Source organism: Cyprinodon tularosa, unplaced genomic scaffold, assembly GCF_016077235.1.
Source record: "Cyprinodon tularosa strain WSP-4 unplaced genomic scaffold, ASM1607723v1 ctg71, whole genome shotgun sequence".
Classification (NCBI taxonomy): domain Eukaryota; kingdom Metazoa; phylum Chordata; class Actinopteri; order Cyprinodontiformes; family Cyprinodontidae; genus Cyprinodon; species Cyprinodon tularosa.
In genome coordinates, this window is record NW_024039463.1 from 2,801,041 (window position 1) to 2,824,466 (window position 23,426).

A 23,426-nucleotide genomic window follows, 5' to 3' on the forward strand; every position below is an offset into this window, starting at 1 on the left:
CACAACCATCTCTAGGGTTTACAGAGAATGGTCCGAAAAAGAAAAAAACATCCAGTGAGCGGCAGTTCTGTGGGCGGAAATGCCTTGTTGATGCCAGAGGTCAGAGGAGAATGGCCAGACTGGTTCGAGCTGATAGAAGGGCAACAGTGACTCAAATAACCACCCGTTACAACCAAGGTGGACAGAAAAGCATCTCTGAACGCATAGTGCGTCGAACTTTGAGGCAGATGGGCTACAGCAGCAGAAGACCACACCGGGTGCCACTCCTTTCAGCTAAGAACAGGAAACTGAGACTACAATTTGCACAAGCTCATTGAAATTGGACAATAGAAGATTGTAAAAATGTTGCCTGGTCAGATGAGTCTCGATTTCTGCTGCGACATTCGGATGGTAGGGTCAGAATTTGGCGTCTACAACATGAAAGCATGGATCCATCCTGCCTTGTATCAACGGTTCAGGCTGGTGGTGGTGGTGTCATGGTGTGGGGAATATTTTCATGGCACTCTTTGGGCCCCTTGGTACCAATTGAGCATAGTTGCAACGCCACAGCCTACCTGAGTATTGTTGCTGACCATGTCCGTCCCTTTATGACCACAATGTACCCAACTTCTGATGGCTACTTTCAGTAGGATAATGCGCCATGTCATAAAGCTGGAATCATCTCAGACTGGTTTCTTGAACATGACAATGAGTTCACTGTACTCAAATGGCCTCCACAGTCACCAGATCTCAATCCAATAGAGCATCTTTGGGATGTGGTGGAACGGGAGATTCGCATCATGGATGTGCAGCCGACAAATCTGCGGCAACTGTGTGATGCCATCATGTCAATATGGACCAAACTCCCTGAGGAATGCTTCCAGCACCTTGTTGAATCTATGCCACGAAGAATTGAGGCAGTTCTGAGGGCAAAGGGGGGTCCAACCCGTTACTAGCATGGGGTACCTAATAAAGTGGCCGGTGAGTGTATATATATATATATATATATATATATATATATATATATATATATATATATATATATATATATATATATATATATATATATATATATATATATATGTATATATATATGTATACATATAGCTGCCTCTTCTAAGGTCTCTCTTTTCTTCTCATACACTTTATAGACAATTTTTATTATGACCCTCTGCCATTTTCAAAGAACTGCGGTGAGAAAGGTGGGCTTCAATGACTGTCTGAAACTGTAGCTCACCACACTTATACGCCTGAAAGTGCATGCACAGAAAAAGATAGCTAACTGGGAATGAGCACGTAGGATGTTCTTTTTTAAATATATCACCAGAATGATTGACAATTAGAAGGACCACTAATTTAGATGATCCGCCTGGAAATAACAGATCGTCCTCTATACCTTTAAACACCTGTATAACTCCATAAAGCCAGAGAGAAGATTTTTCAGACTTTGTTCAAAAAAAAGAAAGCGGCAGGAAATCTTTGAATTCTGATGATTTAAGCACAATTTATTGGACAGTTCCAAAGAAGTAATATATGAAAAAAATATAAGTTATATTCACATAACTAATTTATATTTACATTTGTAAATCCCAGTGTAGAAAATATAGGACAAACTTTTTGTAAAAACATAAAAACAAAACGGATATAAAATGTTTCAGAATTCAAAAGTCTTCCCTGATGAATGATCATTCAGTTTGGTGCCTTGGAGCCTTGAGGCGACCCTCTCCAAGGTCCTGAAATTTGCTTTCCAAAGCATGCGTCATGTGACTTCCCCAACGCTGCCAAGCTCAGCACAGAGCTTACTGGTTTCTGGAGATTTCATGTAAGAAACGGACCTCAAGCTCCCCTTTCCTCTACGTCTGCGGCAGTTTTTAAAAGGGCTCTCATCTTCTGTTCCGCCAATTTAACTCGGAAAATGAAGACCACCAATGCACTTGGAGTATGACAAAAGATTTTTGGTTGTTGGACTGCTGTTTGCGTCTCTGTAACTCTTGTTTCTAGTTAAATGAATGCGTCGGACGGAGTGGACGATTCCGCTCCTGGAGGTCCGCATTGAGAAAGTCAACATCTTGTCTTTGTTTTTTCGACTTCAGAAGGATGTAACGACAGATCTGCTGAGTGCAGGCTGAAGCGTCCCCATCAAAATGCAAAAGGGAATACGACTCAACGATGGTCATGTCACCTATCTAGGGCTTTTGGCGAAAAAGGATGGTATAAGGAGAGGGTGCTTGAGCAAAAAGAGCTCGGACAACACGAAATGGCACACAAAGTGGTTCGCTTTGCTGCAGAACATGCTATTTTATTTTGAGAACGAGTCAAGCTCTCGGCCGTCGGGATTATACTTGTTGGAAGGGTGCATATGCGACAGAGCGCCTTCACCGAAACATTCTCTATCAGCCAAGGAGTGCTTGGAAAAGCAGGTAGGGAAAGAGCGCGCACACGCACAGACATATGCGCACGCGAATGCACATGCACAAAATACGCACCATGTCTGCAAAATGAGAAAATACAACACAGAATGTAAATAAAAAAGACCTCTAACTTTAAAACGTCCCTTTTCTTTGAGTATATATATATTTTATTTTCCTCACGTCCAACCACAAGATGATCTCAGATCCACTGCAGCAGAAAAGCGTCAGGTTTTGGTTTGGTGTGTGCACGTTATGTAATTCATGCACGGTGTTAATGATGAGGTAAGAATAAAAAAAATAACACCTAATGGTGGTACAACGGTGTTCCTAGCAGGCAATGCAGCCTGGGCTGTTTTGCACCAAACCTGCTTCCTTTTTTTTTTCCTCCTGCTTTTTGAATCGGCTGATATTTTCCCCTTATGCGTAAAATGTCAATAGATTTACGGAGCTTTCGGGGAGTATTTGTATTTAAACAAACTGTAAACACACAAACACATTTTCTTTTTCAAGTTTTATTCGTGTCTTACATGTTAAGGGAGGAGAAAGTTTGTGGGATGTACACAAATAAAACACGGAAACATAATGAGAATTTTAGGATAGTAAAAAAAGTTATGGCTACATGGTTTCCATCTTGTGGTGAATTCATACAGTTGCAATTGAGCCCGCTCCATTCGGATTGACCTGAATTAAGACTGAGTTCAGAGTTCTGAAGCCTATAGGTCAGGTGCAGTCAAAAGTAAATGCACCCTCACCATCCATATATGGCATCATTTGTGCTTTTATGTCATTTTAACTTTGTAAATTATGTTCTATTCTGCCTTATTTTTACTCCCTCAACCATAAAATATCGAAAATCAAGGTTAAAATGGTTAATGTTTTTATAGTCAACAATCACTGCATAATGCTCCATCGTGAGCTTCTCCAAAGCCATGTAGATGGGGCTGCAATACAAACTGAAGCCAGGTTCTCACTGTGAACAGCTGCCCCTGTGCTGACAAAGCAGAACACAGCACAGGGCTCTCAGAGTTGCTTCAAAGGCAACCAAAACCTCTCTGAACTCTATCCTTTTGTATTCCTTCAATAACCTGCCATTTTGTTTGTGTATTTAAATGCAAAAAAGTCTGTGCTCTGCTGAGAGACAAATCATGGCTCTGCTCAGACACGAACATTTCACATTATCTTGCTGTGCAGATTTAGTTAAATATAGAAATACGCTCAAAAGGAAACCTTTATAAAGGACATGTATACAAGCATAAAAACCATTGACACTAGCATGTTTATGGCAAATTCAAACACTGTTTACCTGCGGAAAATATAGATCCCTGTGCATATATCTATGACATGTGTTCTTAAATGCAGTTAGTGTGAATATGATAACACTTGAGCCCTAGGTTTCCATGGTAACCCTTATTTGCATCCTAAAGATTGATGCAGTAGGATGAGGCGCGATAACAGACAGAGAGTGAGAGAGGGGGGGGGAGTCAATACATCGCATCTCTTTTATTATGCAAGTGCTATCAGAGCTAAATTTGTTCTGCGTTACCTTTGAGAGGTCAGAGTACAATTATAGAAAAAAGCAGGTTGTTTTCATCTGGTTGAGGCTTCGCTCCTGCCAGAAAGCTGACTGTAAGGTGCAATGTAAAAATCAATGGTTATAGGTTATATGTATCAGTACTTTAAAAACACTTAAGTGGCAATAGCTGTAAGGTACGGGATGAGTGTCATTAACATGAAATCAGGTGCAAGCAGAAAGATTGTTAATATTTAAATATTCCTAAATATACTTTTTACAGATGTGTTCTCCAACAAAATTATATAAGAGATGGTCAAATATCACATTGTAATGGTGTCATAGCATATCTGCATAGCATGTCTGCATCTTTGCTAGTGTTTTCTGTTTTATTAACCTGTTTATATATTTTAAGGATAAGATTAATTCAACTGTGGAGCAATACACTGTGAATAATGATTTGTTACAGGATGAAAGCTGCATCTGTAGGTCAACCATCAGTCTCATTCAGCCTGATCAAAGCAGTTTCAAAGAGATAATTTTAAGGGGGAAGTTAAAATCAGCTACACATAGTTTGAAACGTTTTATTTACTCTTTAATATTTGCATACATAAACTGACTGCTAGTTTTTTCTTTTGATAGGTAAAAATTATTGAAAAAAATTTGCAAAAAAAAACAGCTTGATCTTTCTGTAGGTAGCGATTGATCAGAAACTTCAAGGCGGATTATAAATTTGAATACTATTCAATTCTGGTTACATTTTTCTATAATACATTATATTATATTTTCATTTTTTAAAATTATGTGTTTGAGGAAAAGGTTTAAGAACTACCTCTGGTTAAGCCCAGACACTGACAGTATTATTCATAATCCTTGAGCTCTTTTCTGTCTTATAATATATTGACAAATTATATGTATTTTGTTGGGATTTTGTTTAACATGGAAGCAGAAAGTAGTGCATCATTATGAGTCATAATCACTATATATATATCACTAGATAAAATACCGTCAGTGTTTTGTTCAAATGACACTCCAAAAGGCTTGTGTGCATTTTTTTTTACTCAGACCCCTTTGTTCTGAGAACCCAAACTAAAGATGGTTTAGAATTCACGTGACTAATAGTCAGTCAGCCCTTGTGATGCAACGTCAGTATTAATACAGCTGTTTTGATGAGGGATCAAATGTTTTCTTACAGAAGATTTTTTTAATAATGATGAACGCAAAAGTGAAACATTTGTGTAAACGTTTAATGTAAATTTATGTTAAAACTATATCCAAAGCTCGGCAAGCTTTTTGAAAGGAGTATGGCAAAACTGCAAATATTTAAAGACATGCTTGTCCACCTACTGTTGTCGACAGTACAACTATAAGTTGTACGCTCCACAAATGATCTTTTTTGAAGAGTGCAAGTTAAAAGACAACTGTAAGAAATGTTGTTTATAGTTTCGGACAAATAGAAATGCTCTCAGATAACATCAAAACTGAACATTTTGTCCAGCATGTCCTGCAGATTGAGTCCAGACCAATATCTAATAAAAAACTGTCGCAAGACTTGATGTTTGTAGGTGCTTTCCATGTAGTGTGACAGGTATCAAGCCAGAGTGGGCAAATAGATTTAGTCTGCAGATAATAAAATATATCCTAAAAGATTGGCAGCTGTAATCACTGCAAATAGTAGGGCTCTACATAGTGGTTAATTGGTGTTGCTATATATAAAGGTCCAAATTTTTATTTCTAAAAGATTTTTTTAAATGTGTATCTCTTTCCTTTTGTTTTACAATGTGAATGGGTTTATATGCAAATCAAAATCAAACAAGTCAGATCAAATTAAGTGTTGACCAAATGATAATAAAGCAAAATAGGCTATCCAGACCAACCTGACCCTATGCAAAAAAGACCATTAACTTCTTTAACTAGCAACCACCGTCCTCAAGCATTTACAGAAAATAGCCATGAGTGTTTACAATCACTGTGTTGGAATCTTGCCTTAATTTCTTTCTAGAATTGTTTTAATTAAGCCACACTAGAAAGTTGAACATCCATGTACCTAAGCAGGTTATACATATAAATTATTTGACTAAAAATGAAAGTGTCTTCTCGTTATTTCTTTAGTCAGCTTCAGTCCTGGAATTATAAAACAACAGCTGTGAACAACTGTTCCGACTGACCAGAGTTGCTAGGAAACAGGTTCTGTACAGTTCTGTACTCAGCCATGGCTGCAGCCTCCCTGTCTTATGGCAATGCCTACAGGGAACCATGAGACATCCTAGGATCTGATTTGGGGGAGGCTTTCCTCAGTGTGTTCCATCAGCTGCACTGGTGGGCGAGGAAGCTGTGGCTTCCCCAGGCTCTCTGGTTTAAATCAACCACTTGATCAATGCAGCAATGAGGCAGCAGAACAAACACACAAAGTACTGTAGAGGCCTCTGTCAACCTACATTGTGTAGTAAAATAAAATTATACTGAATTTAAAAGTAGTGTTTTGTTTTCGTTTAAGTCTCAGATACTTAAGTTAAACCTAAGACAGAATTTAGAATACATATATTTTTTAAAGAACTGAATGTGTCATTTGCTTGGTTTGTTATAGACTTGTTATTAGCATCATACACATGTTCCTTCAAAAATGACTTCAGTTGCTCTGTTTGTGGATCAAAGTTTCTTTTTTCTGAATTTTTTTTTAACCTGTGGTGTAGGATCCTGTGCAGCAAAAGGGATTTCTGCCAGTATCTTTGCTATTTGCAATGATGCATAACCAAAGCAAGTTGAATTTTCTTAAACCAGGAGCAGTTCATCAATGTGTCAAAAGCTGAAACAATACTTTTACTACGTCCACCATTTCCAGTTAAGTTGAAAAGGAAGTGCTGAGGATGCTGAGCAAAAGCGAGGAGAAATGAGAAGAACCAGAAATTCAAGCCATCTCTTCCATCAATTATGGGCAATTTGAGTTCTTTAGGAACTGAGTTAGAAGAACTCTAAGCCCTAGCAATGACCCAGACAGAATATCAGGAATGTAGGATTATGTGCAGGGCTAATATTCATCCCTGGAGTGTCACACCTCAGACTGTTCCACTGAGGATAATGACCTATTGTTATTAAAAACCATGTAATTATAAAATCACAAGTTAAGTATACTACATTGCATTGTTCTGTAAAGGCTTTTGATTCTTTGTATTTTTCCAAAATACTTCTAATATGGTACAAATTAGGGTTTCTTCACAATGCAGATTTATTTAAACATTAGTGTAAATTCCCAACATCATTCTTCATAACACATCCTATTCAACAATATCAGAATCAACATTCTGTTCTAATAAGTGTTCACAGATATCCAAATCTTCAAAGCAAAATAAAATAACTTCAAATATTAATATTTCACACTATCTTCGGTTTCCCTAGACTCTCCTGAACATTCATCACATAAAAAATAGTTATTTTTAAAGTTTAAGCATATTCAATACGGAAAACACATTTTAACCAATTAAGAAATTTCATGGGCTAAATATTCTGATTTATTTTATATTTCATAATATTCTATTTCACTTATGAGTTTTGTGTTTTTACTGTTCATTTTCACTGCTCAAAAATCTAACTAGTCAGTTATATGGACTGGGTATAGAAAGCATTTAGAAATTATGCTTATCTGTTCACAAACTGTAACAGCACCTGTGACTTCCATACTAACTGGAGCAACCCCATCATCAATATATGCTTTGCTTATGACACTAACATAAAAAAGGTCATACTTCTGAGCATAGAGAATTGCACAATACTCTTCATTAGATTAATTTAATATTCACTTAATGAGCAATCCTACCTGCCAACTCATGGCTGCGACTTGGTCCTGCTGTATAGTCCCTCTGAAAAATATTCTCATTTATGTGGAGTTGCATCATTTTGTGATTCATACTGTGTAATGTCAAATTATGCATCATAAAAACACAAACTGCAATGACTCGATGTCTTGCACGTTTTAAACCTCAAGTTTACTTTTGTAAAAAAGCTGCCAATTTTTTACATTTGTTTTTTTTTGTTTCCAGAGCTTTCCTCTTCAATACTGGTTCTCTCATGCCACCTTTGCTCCTTTTACTCTCCAACGTTCAGACATCATTTAGCGACTAAGTGGACTAATGTGTTACGTCAGGGTGAACAGGCGAAAAAAAGCTGCCAGTGTAGGCAGCCCAGGGATGGCCCTAGCAGCGCAAGTGATCCACTCATTGCTAAACACAGGAAAATTTTCTTTTAAATTCTCAACGGCCTGTGTGGACCAAAAATAAGACTCATCGGGAGGTCTTATTTTTGGAGGTCTTCTCCATTAGTGACTCCAGGCCCTAATTATCTGTTCATATTTAAAGTGTCTCTCTGTCAGGCTTTCTGACCATACGAGTAGACAAAGATTTTTAATAAAGCTGAAAAAACTCAAGGAAAATGGGTCAGTCATCCAGGACATGTGTCTGTAAAGTTTTGTGTCTGCAGACTAGATATTAAACCGTTGGCAGTTTTAATCTATAATAATTACGTAGAGAGTTCACATGTTGTTCTGACAACTGTTTAGCTTCCACCTTCTGTTGTTGCAATAACCTGATTTTAATCTCACTTCATTTTTTGCTACTAGGACCTCCTTTTAGGAAATCACGTTATCACGATTTTGTTTTTTCTGCTCAAATTATAAGCCCCTTTGTAAGAGGCAACCTGTATTAAAGGTAATCATGAAAATACAAAGATAAAGAAGCCCTGTATTATTGTTTTGAGGCTACAGATGGGGCCCTGCAACGGACTGGCAACCTGTCCAGGGTCTACCCTGCCTCTCGCCTGGGGACTGCTGGAGATAGGCACCAGCACCCCTTGCGACCCCGCTTGGGAGAAGCATGACAGAAGATGGATGGCTACAGATGGGGATACAGTGTTAGACACAAGCAGAGGACATTAATGCCATTACTCAGATAATACCATCCCCACCAGATAAGTGACATGCTTCCAGATGACAAACCCTGGATCACCAGTAATGTAAAGGAAATGCTAAACAAGAAAAAAAGAGCTTTTAGGAAGGCAGACAGGGAATCATTGAGGAGCATACAGAAGCAACTTTAGGCAAAAACAAGAAGACATACAGGGAGAGGCTGGAAAGCAAGTTCCAGCAGAACAATGTCCAAAATATGATGAAGAAGATCACAGGCTTTAAGGAGAACAAGCAGATAGAATTTTGGACAGAGCCAATGAACATAACTCATTATTGAATAGGTTCAGTTCAGGAACAACAACCGCTTCCTTCTCTCCTGAACAAAGTTAAATAGATATCCAGTCCTCCTTTAAGCCAAAATGTCCCTTTCACACTTTTTATCTTTCATCTTCAGCTGTAATGACTGAACCATAATAAAACACAGGATACAGATGGTGTCAGCTCCAAAAACTTAAAGGCATATGTAGAGCATCTTTGTGGCATTATACAGCACCTCTTCAACCTTAGCCTGATAAAGGAGGGTGGTTCTGGAGCAAAAAAAAAAAAAATATATATATATATTAAAGTCCTCAATGACAATGGACCAATCATCCTGGCATCATAAGTCCTAAAGAAACTCCTGTTGGTCTACCTGATCAAGCAAACAAGCAGCTTGCAGTTTCTTTATTCTGTGGAGTATGAGTTGAAGAATCTTTAACATGGTTACACAAACCCACTCTCATTTAGCCATCACAGACAGCAATGTAACACTTGTGTTCTTTCATTTTTTTAGTGCATTTAACTTAATTCAGGAGGATTAGCTTTTCATAAACTCCAGATGACTCAAGTTGAGTCCTCCACAATCCCCCGGACCAAAGAATTTCTGACAAACAGACCACAGTTTGTCAGACTGAAAGGTCAAGTGTCAAATCAGATAATCGGCAGCACAGGAACACCACAGGGGACAATACTCTCACCATTCCTTTTGAATCTGTACCTCTCTCGCATATATTACAAGACAGAGTCATGGCATCTACAGAAATACTTAGCAGACAAACTCTAACAGTTTTTATATCAATGGATAGAAACGAGCATATACAGTTAGTCACAGTAGAAGCTAAGCCCATAGCTATGTCTAAGAAACAAGATTACACTGAAGAACAGGCCCAGATCTATCACCTATAACCAAAGGCGTTGATGACAGCAGCTCAGTTGATGTTTGTCTCCAGGATGGAGTGTCCGCTAAGCAAGAACAGACTAAATGAAACTGCTATGACAAAAAAAACAGAGAGCACATAAATGTATCGATTAAACTCACAAAAACTACAGAATCAGAAAATAGAGATAGAATGAAGCAGAATCACAAAATAGGCTTAAATTTGAAGGCAACAAGACTTTCACTCACTTTTTTGAAACCATTTAAACTCCTATTCAGGAGTTTTCCCTGTATTTGAAGTATGAGGTTGATAGGCATAGGTCCAACGGGTCACAAATCTTTGTGTGCGCACTGATCTTAGTTTTTCTCCTAAATGTAAAAAGAGAGTAGTCTGCGTGGTTATGAATCCATCTGCAAACATGTTAGTACTGGTATGTGATGTGTCACATGGCAGTCACTGGATCTCAAATTGCTGTGCTGGATGGGTCAGAGTTGTTTATGGAGAACTACTCTGGGCAGGTTTTGTTGGTTGTAGTGTTTTGACATGTAGTGTTGAAGTAAGTTGTACTGAAGTGTGTTCATGTTCACACAGTAAATATTATAATATATGTATAATATATATATAGGTTGTTGTACGATGTGGAATTTTTTTAACAGATGTTTGGCTAGAAAAGCTTGACTCTACTCTACTCTGATGCAGGACAGGCAATAATGTCTGTGGAGAGTTGTATGCGGTGTTTGGTGTTTCCAAACAATGGTGTCAAAACTGTTCAAAGATATTTTATAGTATAGTGTGTCACCACGTTAATGCTGCTGACAATGTGTCTAAGTGGGACCCCTTCCTTGTGTATTTCTGGAAGATTATATATGCATGGTATGGTCTCCCTTGGATACGCGATTGAACTCTATTTTCTCTCTGTGTAGTTTTTGGAGAGAGTCTGTTACTTTCTTTTTGTAGATGTTGGTTTAGTAACTTTTCAGGTTGTAGTTTTTACTATCCATTTTTAGATTCATTATGTTCTAATGGTTATCAGTTGTGTTGAATTACTATGTGCATCTACCTTTGTCAGCTGGCAAAATGGTCACATTATGCTTTTTGCCAAGAGATTTAACTGCCATGCTTTCCTGTTGGGAAACATTGGAAATGAGAAACCTTGCCCTAGAGTGCTGCTGTTACTTTCAGCCTAAGATCTTCCACTTCTGCCACTGCCATGTTGTTATTACGGATGGCTGATTCAGTGGCAGTAAACAGTTTTGTCACTGGTAGTGGCTATTTTTGCAATAGTTCAGAGATCATGCAACAACATTCTTGAAACCTCTTTGAAATGGGACTTATATGACAAATTGTGATCGAAAACAAAACCAAGATTTTTTATTATTATCTGAGATCAATTCAATCTCATCCAGATGAAGGGACTAACTAATAATCTTTGTCATTAAAAACTCTAGTCCACAAAAATAGCTTCTCTTCTTTGTGTATTCAAAAGCAGACAGTTAGAGTAATCCAGGTTTCTATGTCTTCAAGACAGTCCTCTAGTAATGGGATACTTTCATCAGGATTTATGGGCTAGTATAGCTGAGTATCATCAGCATAAAATGGAAATTAATCCCAATGTGTCATAATTCTACCAATGTGGAACATATACTGTATATAGTTAAGATAATTGGCTCTTCCCTGCGGTTCTCCACAGATATTCCTGGAGCTTGAAGAAGATTCACATTAACATGAACAAACTTAAATCTGTCAGACATATAAGATATAATCAAACCTAGTGCTGTTCCCTACATTTCTATAGGATATCCAAGCCTTCCTAAAAAATAATGTAAGTCCAGTGTAATTGTGATGATATAATTATAAGGATTATAAGGATGATTAGATATGGTTCTACAAGTGTCCAAGTCATCTGAGTCGAGAGGCTGTTTAATAAAAAAGGTTTACAGCAAACAGTTACCTTGCCTAAGGTGCATATCCCTGTAACGGGTAGATTAATTATATCTAAAATCTAATGTAAATGTAATGTAAATCCCTTTGTTGTCCCACAATGGGAATATCCACTCTATGCAAATGGAGGGGAGAATTAGTGTGAATACTTCCTTAAATAACTTGGTTGAAACTGGATCCAACAAACAAGTTGAAGCTAACAAATTAAGAAGTCTGACATCTCAGTTGGATCAAAACAGTCAAAACATAGCCCATGTTCCACAGCCAGCTTAGATGCTGCCCCACCCTCCAGGGACAAATCAGTTACATTTAAAGGGTTGCCAGTCATCTTATCTTTGATAGAATCAGTCTTATTTATAAATAATCCCATAAAATCATTACTACTAAGAGCAGGGGGTGTGGCTGTGTGTGTTTGGCAGCTGCATTAAATATATATGAAGGATTATTTTATTTTTCCTCTATAAACTAGGAGAAATGTTCTGCTATAGTTCTGAGAAGAGTCATTTTATACAGCAGTATAGCTCTGTTTTAAAGCAAGGAGCCAGCCTCATGTTATTAATGTTCCTATATTTCAAAGGGGGTACATTGTATAATGCAGGGCATAGAGAAGAAGTAACCCCATCAATAAAATCATCAATTTGTAAAGCTGAATAAATCAAATAAGTGCACTCTACAGTACTATTCAGTAGTACAAAGGATATAAAAACACATTTATTACTGCATTATCTGATGATGATCTGATACAGAAGAGAACTCTGTTAAATTTAGTTTGAAGGTTAGTAAAAAAGTTGTCAGATTGGACTGCGTTGTGAGGAAATACTGTTCTTTCTTCACAATCAATGCTGTATGTCAGCTCAAGGTCCAAAGTATGAAGATCAGAATGAGTGAGACTATGCACATTTTGAACAGAGGCTTTCGAGTCAAAGATATCATTAAAGGCTGTATATAAGCTATCACCTTTGTGATCGGCATGAATGTTAAAATCCCCCAGTATAATGACCTTGTCAGTAATTATCTAACACTCAATCAGATAAGAACTCTGAAAACTGATGAGAATATTGAGTAAGGTGGATGATACAAAGTTACAGTGGTGGTTTTGTTCCTTTCCAATTCAGATAGCGTAAAATAAGGGTTGAATGTTCAAAGGTATTTTAACTAACCAGCTGGCATTAGACAAATCAATAAGTCAGAGTGAAAGATTGTTGCTACTACTTTTCCTTACCCAGAATTTCCAGTCATACGAAAATTTGAATAGCTTGAGGGAGTTAACTAATTTATGCTAGCATAATTTCTTGTCTCAGCCAGGTCTCTGCAAGACAACATAAATCAATTTGATAATTTAAGATCAGGTCATTAACTAACAAAATGTATGAAGAGAGAGATTTCATCTTACATAAACCACACTTAATTGTTTTTAATTGTTTTTTTTTTATTTGGGTCATTAAAATTTTAAGTTGAATATTATTCAGATACTTTTAGGATTTTTTTTTATTTATTTGGTTTTGGCCATGGACAAGACACTATCTGAATGCAGTAAAGGGTTAGTAAAAGTAGACAGGCTGTAGAGAGGTGGGTTAAACTACGACTCTGCTTCCTAATCTGCATCCTGGGCTGTTAGGGTTTTGGAGGAATAATACTATACACTTTTTCCAGATCCCTAGAAAGAGGAGCTGCACCATCCAATGGGGGAATGGATGCCATTTCTACGAATCCGATTAGGTTTTCACCCATAATTTTGCCAATTATCAACTTAGCCCACCTTGTTCTCAGGACACCATCATCACTGGTCAGACCAGGAAGGGGGGCAGGAGTGGTGGACTAGTGGTTAGGGTATAGAGCTTAGAATCCTGAGGTTCTGAATTCGAGCCCCACTCCCACAGACTGCCACTCTGGGTCTCTGAGAAAAGACCCCTAATCCCCACACTGCTCCCCGGGCCCCACACAATGGCAGCCCACTGCTTCCCTAAGGGGATTGGTTAAATACAGAGTTCATTTCATTGCTCTGTACTTGTGACAGTGTAATGACAATGAAATATGGGAAAAAGAGAAAACTACGGAGACAAACATTGTTTGGAAAAACTTGCACACGGAAGAAATACTAAGTGCAATCATTGCAACCAACTCGAATAAAAATCTTGCTTTATTTAACCTTATTCTCAAGTAGGATTTGATACTGCCCATTCTGCCCCCCAGCATTTGACTATGCTGCCTGGTGTCTCTAAAGCCAAGTTTTTGACTGTGGAGCTTCCACTTACCAGGGTTAGCTTCTCAACAGCTGTATTGTTGGACGTTAAGTAGAGATAGAGAAAAGTGGCTCCGCTCTCTCTGAAGAAGGTCCATTATGAATTTAGAGGAGGAACACATTTAATTGGGGAAGCTACTTTAGAACAACGCCACTGCAGCAACTCAAGGATGAGGCTCTCATTCTTAATGCAGTGGAGTGCACTGTCAGATTGTCCACCAACCTTTTCTTTTTGTGGCTTTTGGGGTCATGTTGTTTTTTAGTTTGTTTTTTTCTTTGTGGCTTTTGGTTGACTTCCCTGGTTCACTGTAGAAATCAATTCATGCTGAACACCTGTCCGCATTATGGCCCTGCACTATACACAGTTATTAACACAGTAATTAAAAGTACCACTGTCTGCTTGGCTATTAGTGTTGTGTTTAAACGGCTCACCATCATGTTGAAATCTGGCATGTGTTGCGGTATAAATATGATCCGGTGCGGTCAGTCACTTCAGTATCAGGTGGGTTTAAGAGGAACTTTTCACACCATTACATCTGCCAAGAGACTTCCTAGTCTACAATTGGGTAGGGGGCCTACCAGATGTCAGTGATGGGGCCCCTAAGAGGTAATGTGCCCGTAAGCAACTTCTGTCTCTGCTTACCGATATTTACGGCATTGAATGGTAGTGCTGTTTTTTATATCCAGTAACTCGTTTCTGTTTTTCTCCTGTTTTTTCAGTACTACTTTACAGTAAACTTTACTCATGAAAACCAAAAGGCTCTTGAGTTGCGTACAGAAGATGTAAAAGACTGCGATGAATGGGTGGCTGCAATATCACATGCCAGGTAAACGCACACATCACACATGCCAATTAGACCCTGCTATAAAGTTTAGACCTAATGAGTTGATTGCTTTAACATGGTGTAAATAAAAACTATACATTATTGATAATAATATTTTGCTTAAGATTCAGCACACCTGTAAACATGTTTAATGTTTGATGCAGTTACAGAAACTTGGCCACCGAGCATGAGTCGCTCATGCAGAAGTATCTTCATCTGCTTCAAATTGTTGAGACGGAGAAAACAGTTGCTAAGCAACTTCGACAACAGATAGAAGATGGTGAAATAGAGATTGAACGGCTCAAGTCAGAGGTAATATTTACAGATGGGTTTTTGTTGTTTTACATTTACATATTTGAATATGTGATGCATAATTATTAACTTTGCAAGGTTAAGGCTTTTGCAATTTTACAACACAAGGAGTCAGTTACTTTAAGATAGAAGTTAGATTATATTGTCAGTGTTCTTCAACCCTGACTTAAAAGTATGCTATCCTGAGTGATTTAGCTCCAGCACACATGATTTCAATTCTGATTAACAGATTGTGCTGAACTTTAATTGTTTAAATTTGGTGTGTTAGAGCAGAGTAAAATCTAAACCTTCCATGCAGAGTGTGCTTTGAGGAGTACCATTGAAAAACACTGGAGTAGATAACAACACTGCAGAAGGCCATCAATGGATCTAGCAGCAGCTGGAGGAGACACAAATTAACTATATGAATATGTTAAGATCCTGCCTTTTCCACTGTTAATGAAATAAATGGAGCAGGAGTCAACTCTGTGCAGGTCTACTCTAGTTATAGCTCTATGTCTAAAGTACTGCCATACAACTTCTTAGTCTGTGTGCAGGAGGACAACCCATCAGGCTGGTGCCAAAAAATTTCCATTTGCATCCCACCTTGAAACCTAAATATGCGTTCGACATTCAAATTTCCTTTACCGTGATCAGCATTGTTCCACCTGTCACTCATCAATCACATTTTCTCCACCAGATCTCTCAGCACTTCTTATGTTCTCTTTCTTTATTATTGCATTATCAGCAAGCCTCCACTTGTTGCCTCCACACAGTCAGGTTAACACTGTACTTCCAGAATCAGTTTTTGTGACTTTGTCTGATTCTTTCAGATCCCAATCTCACTTCTCATCACAGGTCCCTCTATTGCCTTTCATTGTGGGTTCCAGCACTACTAGAACCCACAATGAAAGACTCTTCTGAGTGCCTCCATAGTTTATCCTGGCCATGGTTTCTCCGTGGTTTGTCCCACCCTGGTTGCCGACGATTCGACAAGCCTTTATGTTTTGTCATCTTCCACAACTCATTAATCCAAAGAGCCAGGAATTCCAACATTTGACTTTAAAGCTCTATTGCTGCATCCAATGCCTTCCAAAACTCTGAGTCTTCTCGGATGACTTCTTAGATATCTGTATCTCCTAGAGTTGACCTCCAGGTTATCTCATGTCCTCCAAAAGCCAAGTCTACCCACCAGGTTTAGAGTGTCATTTGGTTAATTTTTTAACTTTTGGGGGGCTTTTGAAGGCCAACATTTGGGAAGGGTCTTGTTATTGACCTAGAAAACAGACTGGTAAGAGTTTTTGACAAAATATATTATGAGACAGCGCTATAGATATATCATAGCTTCAGTGTATTTTATATTTTGATTTTTTTTTTCTGTCAAATTCACATTTATGACTCTGGAAGAGAGACAAAAAATATTTTTTTTTAGAGAAGTGGGGCTTTGAGAATTTGTTTTAAAACAGAAAGTCAAGCAAGAGCAGAAAATCTTTTGGAAAAAGATAATCAACTTGAGCCCAGAAAAAATTATTACTTAAGAAACAATCCATATTCAAAAGAAAGCAGGACTATTTAAAGTGTAAAACTTGAGTTTTCAGAAAGAGCAGTAAAATAAGTCAGAAAGTAAGTATCAAGTTTCACTGTATACAGTACTAACTGAAAATGTGTGCTTTTAGATAAGCATGTTAAACTACTCCAGGTTTTTGCCACTATATCTTTCCAGAGCCACAAATAGAAAGTCCAAAGCATGAGGAACAGAGACATTATGTCTCTAATTGTTCTATCTTATGAATAAACACAGATATATCTAACCTGCCCTCAGCTCAGCCACATCAGTCACTGGGGCATAAGCCACCTCTCCACCTTACATCTCCTTCTACAAAAAACAGTTTCCATCCACTTGAATTTTTGGATGTTTTCTTAGGGTAGAGTAGTCATTTGACTTTAATACGCAATTGTGAGGCTTTAAATCAAACCATTAATTGAATATTCATTAAAGTTGTCGTGACATCTAACCGTTTCTGTGGCAACAAAGTGAGAGAACACATTTTCTCAGATTTGAAGAGCTGAGAGTAGCTTCAGATTGTTTTTTTTTTTTTTCACCAGAATCCTGTTAAGCTCCTGCTAATACATTAAAGTTTGGCGGCAGAAAATGTCAGTAAACACGTTTAATGTACAGATGAGTTTTACAAATAACATGAGTTAATGAAATGAACACCGGGAAGTTTAGTCATGCAAATTTTTCACCCTTATGACCTGTCCAGATGAATTAGTCACTTTGTTTACTTGCTGCTACAGTAAGTGAGAGGAAGAAAACAGCACAAGTGTGAATGATTAGTCTTTATTTTGGCTGCTGTTCTCACAGATTGCCGGACTGCTCAAAGACAATGAGAAGATCCATGCAAGCCCTGCTGCTGCCCCATCAGAAGACGACTCAGAAATCAAGAAAATCAAAAAGGTAATTGCTTGGAGTTTAAACTTCAATATTTATTTTATATATTTATGCTGTGTTACAGATGTCATCAGACTTAACTGTGTGCTGCAGGTTCAAAGCTTTTTGAGAGGCTGGATTTGCAGAAGAAAATGGAAGACCATCATCCAGGATTACATTCGCTCACCTCACGCAGAGAGCATGAGGAAAAGGAACCAGGTGGTGTTTAGCATGCTGGACTCTGAGGCCGAGTACGTCCAGCAGCTTCACATCCTTGTGAACAACTTCTTGCGTCCACTACGCATGGCTGCCAGCTCCAAGAAACCTCCCATTACGCATGATGATGTCAGCAGCATTTTCCTCAACAGGTTGGCTTATTCTTTTTTCCCAAAAATCTTCTGAATAGTAAACTTTTTATTTTACTGGGAGTCTTTGTCTTGCACAATGACTTGGTTTACTGTTCAGTTTACTATTGATTTTCTATTTAATATAATCTTTAGTTCAGCTTATTGAGACAATGTCATCACTTTCTTAAAGGCCAATAAAGGATAACTTGGGTATACCCTTAGCTTTGTCTAGTTTTGTGAAGACTTTTTTTTTTTTTTTTTTTTTTTTTTTTACTTGGTACAGCTAGATCTTTTGATGCACTGCAATTTTCTTGCAAAATAATAAAAAAAGTGTTTACTGCCATTGTTTCAACAGCCCACAAAATAGACTTTTCTATGACACATACATATCAGTTGTAATTAATTATTTTATCAAGAGATTGAATTAGGACTGATAAATAGCTAAAATGCATAAGTCTTGATTTTATTGCAGTGTGTACTCTACATTCCACTTTCTTTGAAACTGTTTTGTTCACCCATGAATGTTTGATTTTGTTCTCCAGCCATTCTTTAAAAGTAAAATGAATATAAAACAAATAAAACAGCAGAATTTTGTACTCCAGCTCCAAGTATTTTTTAAATTCCCTTTATTTTATTATTTTTGTTCTACTTAATTTATGTATCTTTTCTTATTTTAGTGAAACTATTATGTTCCTGCATCAAATATTTTACCAAGGACTGAAGGCCAGAATAGCAAGTTGGCCGACATTAATGCTGGGTAAGGAACCTCAGTTTTACTTTGATCTTTTAATGTTACTTTCATTAAGAAACGTGTTGTGAGTGCTCTGAAATGAGGGAAGAAGCTATGTTTTGTTCTTAAGCACTGTCTCTAATCACTTTCTTTGTACTTGCACTGATATGTTCACAGCTGACCTCTTCGACATTTTGTTGCCCATGCTTAACATCTACCAAGAATTTGTGAGGAACCACCAGTACAGCCTGCAGATCCTGGCTCACTGTAAGCAAAACCGGGATTTTGACAAGCTGCTGAAGCAGTATGAGGCCAAGCCCGACTGTGAAGAACGAACTCTGGAGACTTTTCTCACTTACCCAATGTTTCAGGTTTGCTTGTTTGTGCTATTAAAAATACTATTTGGTGTCACAAAAACACAAAACCAGATTTTGTTGCCAGTGTTAATGAAATTCTGCCTACGATTTATAGAAATATAAATTTTTTATCAGACAGTTGTAGACAGGTGGTACCAAGTTTGTAAAAAAAAAAGGTGGTGACATCATGGTTTAGATGCCTCTGAGCTGCAAGGACAACACAACTTTTCAAAGAGAAAAAAGGTTCTTGATGGTTAAATAATAAGTTGATAATGACCTAAACAAATAGCCACAGAGCCTTACTGAAGTTTACGTCACCAAGTAATTCAAACATTTGAAAAATAGGGATCTGCAAATGTTAGATATTTACAAACAATCTTAAAATTTTAGAGGAGCAAGCTGGAAAAATTGGATATCCGATTTTTCTTGAAAACAGTTACTCTGCAAATGATTTAGATTCTTGTGAATCAGTGAATTTCTCAGCTAATGGGATTAAAATCAGAGTACAGCATTTTAGATTAATTCAGCATTATTTGAATTAATCTTATACCTTTATCGCTCTTACTTCACAACCCTATATTTTGGACATGTCAGTGTAGACTGAATGGATGCCTTAGGCATGCTAGTACTGGCAATTTTACAAATAGACTCAAATATGAAATTCAGGCGGAAATAAGAAATGTAATATAGAATAATATTATAAATATATATATAGACTGATTATATGAAGATGCAGGATGTCTTGCATTTATTTCCTGACTTCACTGTTGTTTTGTTTTACTCCAGATTCCAAGATACATTCTTACACTCCATGAGCTTTTGGCCCACACACCTCATGAACATATCGAGAGAAACAGCCTGGACTATGCCAAATCGAAGTTGGAGGAGCTTTCACGGTATTTACTTAAAAACTCTCAACTTAGCATGAAGTCTTCACACCTGTTGAAGTTTAGCTCCTAATTTCATGTCCTTTATTCTAGAATAATGCATGATGAGGTGAGCGAGACGGAAAACATCAGGAAAAACCTGGCAATAGAGCGTATGATCATAGAGGGATGTGAGGTCCTCCTTGACACCAGCCAGACATTCGTGAGACAAGGTATCATCCACCTTCTTCACAACAGAATGGAAATTGTAGTCCTTCCAAATTACCTGACCAACAGCCTGATTTCACAGGGTGCAAAGGGAATAGCTTGATGTTCTTAAGGGAATTGCATACATTACTCGAAGGGAGAGTCTGTAATTTCCAAATGTAATTAGACTGTTCTGAGGAAAACTGATGATGAATCAGGAACTGTAAATGTCAGATGTCCCCAACAGGCTTTGGTGGGGGAGCAGAGGGTAAAAAGGGTGGAAGCAAATTCAGTCCCTATTATCTCATTTACTACTTTATTTAAATGTTCTTTTCTGTTTTGTTATTTTTGGTACTCTTTTTTTTCCCTATACACTTGAAAGTCAATATACGCATGCATATATGCATCAAATGTATATATGTTTGCATTGCCTTAAAAATTGCTATTTATAATTACATAGGAGCAGGTCTCGCATTTATTGAGGCAGACAACTTTATGCTACGGCAGCACAGGGCTGACTAACTACTGACTGTAGAGGTCACCATTTCTCTGTGACTGTGGCAAGTTAGGCATATATATATATATATATATATATATATATATATATATATATATATATATATATATATTATTTTATTTTATTCTTTTGTGTGTCTGAGTATTGGATGAAAAACAAGTTTAACAGGAAGGTTACATACTGTAAGTTAATTTAAGTGCAATTAGATGGAGAGGGGGTATGAAAAATAAGTTTCAGGGGAGAGGGGTAGAAGCGAAGGAGGGAGCTGGTCTTGTTGCGCCAGTCTGACCATTAGACATCACTGAGAATTACACTGTAGCTTTAAGTCAGATTAAACTCTTAACTATATTAGGTCAGTTATGATCACCAAACATTAGGTTTGTCCTACTTACTCCACTTTTTAATAATTAATTAAACAGCAGCATAGACTTTGGAACATATTCTATTTAAGAGACATATTTGGGCTGAACCTTTATCATTCTGCCAGATGCCATGTTGTCATTGTTATATAATGATTTTCATTGTGGTTAAACTTGTTTCACTTTGTCCTTGGGTGCATTTGCAAAGTGAAATCTGATCTTTTTTATGTATGCTGTGAATGATCTTACTGTATTTAGAGCTCTGAATTTGGAGTCATACAAATATTTTGTTTTCTATTAAAAGAGATAATTTCCTGAATCCTAGCTGATATAAAACTAAGAAAATAATCTTATTTAATGTGAGATGGTGAGAAAACATATTTTTGGTCTTTGTGTACAGTGTATAATAATATCTGTAAATACGGATCTCCTGTTCTAATTGCGAGCTGTTTTAATTCATGCATATCCAGGATCTTTAATCCAGGTGCCAATGAGCGAGAAGGGCAAGATCACCCGTGGGCGGCTGGGTTCTCTGTCTCTAAAGAAGGAGGGGGAGAGGCAGTGCTTTCTCTTTTCTAAGCATTTGATCATCTGCACCAGAGGTTCTGGGGGCAAGCTTCATCTCACCAAGGTAAGCCTTTGCTGCAGAGCAAACCTAAATGACAGCTTTTCCTCATTTTAAACATTTTACAGCACACTAAGCTGAAATGAGGGCCATAATCAACAGCACACATATACAGTATACACCTACAATATAAACTCATTTTAGAAATGTCTATCGTAGAGCAAGCCATCCTTTATAGTTAAGGAAGAACATTAGGAAACCCAGGGTAGTATGTGTTTTTCCCTGTGACAAAACATATCTAAGAATTTCAGTTAAATATTAATGCATCTTTATTTCATTTAATTCATGTGTTAAAATGAAAGAACTTTTTTATGTTCTTTAGGATGCAAATTCTATTTCTAACGAGGATCAAATTAGGACTTTCACATTTATTCCCTCTTAATATAGCTAAAATTACACATTGGAGTGTCACATCATGTACTCGGTCTGTGGTACTTTAGGGGAAGTAGTCAGCAATTGAAGAACACTCAAATAAGCTGCTTTCATACCCCAGTTCAAAAGGAAAGCAGACTGCGAGACGTAAAAATAAGTCTCCAAAATGTCATCATGGGACCTACAGCAGGCTACTAATGACTGGAATAAACATCTATACAAGCAGAAAGAGATTTTACAAACGCAACAATCATGGAGGATCTGAAAGAAGAAAAACTTTAAGAAAAACATGATTATTCTAACTATCAATTTGTTTTTCAGATAGAGCAATATAAAGAGCAGGACTGCTGAAAGAAAATGACAGAAAAAATAAAAAGCAAAATCCAAATGATCCACAGGAATGTCTACAAACCCTGGTACAGATGCAGTAAACATGTAACAGCAATCCATCTAGTAAAGCATGGTGGTGGCTGCGTGATATGGTGGGAAAACTTTTTTATCATTTACTGGGGTTTATTTTAATGTGGAGATAAATAAGAAAAGTTACAAATACGTGTCTGCCCCCATTTTCAGCTAGATTTAAAAAATCTATTTCATTTTTAGCATTACACTTAATTCAAACGCTTATTGTCATTAATAAAAGCATTATTTCACCGGAGGCAAAAATATAGCCTTCTGCTGGCTAAGTTAAAGTCCAGAAACAAAATCTGTGGAGTTACCTGATTAAAGCCATGTACAAAAGTTGATAGAAGTTGAACAACCTTGGAAGGAAAAGTGAACAATTATTGCCATAACAAAATGACACACTGACAGAATCCTCTCAAAGAGCTCTGAATTGTATAAACATATTTAGCTAGGTTACTGCTCATTATTATATATACAATATTTTCTTTATTTTGTGTCATTTCTCCTTTTAACACACTTGTTTTCTTTTCAGCTGAATCGTACAGAACAGATGACACGGATGATGAAGGTGGCAAATGTTTTCAAATGAATTACTATGGTCCTAGTTTATTGCATCACAAAAACCTGTCATTTCAACAGGAGCATGTACAGTAGATCCATAACACATGTTTGTCTGAGTAGTTTAACAATGTTGACATTAATACTTATTATACCCCAGCTGTAAAAAAAATAAAAATATCTGCATATATTTGTGAAGCAAATATAGCTGTTAGCATACGGTGCAATCTATTGACTTTTAATTTCTGTTTTCATACAACAGCCATCCATTCTCAGAGGTTAATGCACACAAGCAAGATTTATCTGCATCACATTAGGATGATATTGTGCCTTATTTCACAATACTACATGCATTACACTCA

At 37.2% G+C, this 23,426-nt stretch overlaps 1 protein-coding gene across 2 annotated transcripts in view; it reads left to right on the forward strand.

Annotated features, from left to right (window-relative positions):
* Positions 1 to 1,726: 1,726 nt before the first annotated feature.
* The window catches only part of rasgrf1 (Ras protein specific guanine nucleotide releasing factor 1), a 44,169-nt gene continuing 22,469 nt past the window's right edge, over positions 1,727 to 23,426 (forward strand). Inside the window, exons 1-11 of one of the 2 annotated variants that reach the window (XM_038268906.1) lie at positions 1,728 to 2,399; positions 14,897 to 15,003; positions 15,165 to 15,312; positions 17,657 to 17,749; positions 17,837 to 18,090; positions 18,747 to 18,826; positions 18,977 to 19,170; positions 19,942 to 20,051; positions 20,136 to 20,254; positions 21,575 to 21,735; positions 23,039 to 23,074. In XM_038268906.1, coding sequence (XP_038124834.1) covers positions 2,124 to 2,399; positions 14,897 to 15,003; positions 15,165 to 15,312; positions 17,657 to 17,749; positions 17,837 to 18,090; positions 18,747 to 18,826; positions 18,977 to 19,170; positions 19,942 to 20,051; positions 20,136 to 20,254; positions 21,575 to 21,735; positions 23,039 to 23,074 — 1,578 coding nt within the window. In that variant the 5' untranslated portion in view covers positions 1,728 to 2,123. Of the gene's footprint in view, positions 2,400 to 14,896; positions 15,004 to 15,164; positions 15,313 to 17,656; positions 17,750 to 17,836; positions 18,091 to 18,746; positions 18,827 to 18,976; positions 19,171 to 19,941; positions 20,052 to 20,135; positions 20,255 to 21,574; positions 21,736 to 23,038; positions 23,075 to 23,426 lie in introns of both variants that reach the window. The other variant, XM_038268907.1, reaches the window with a different exon arrangement.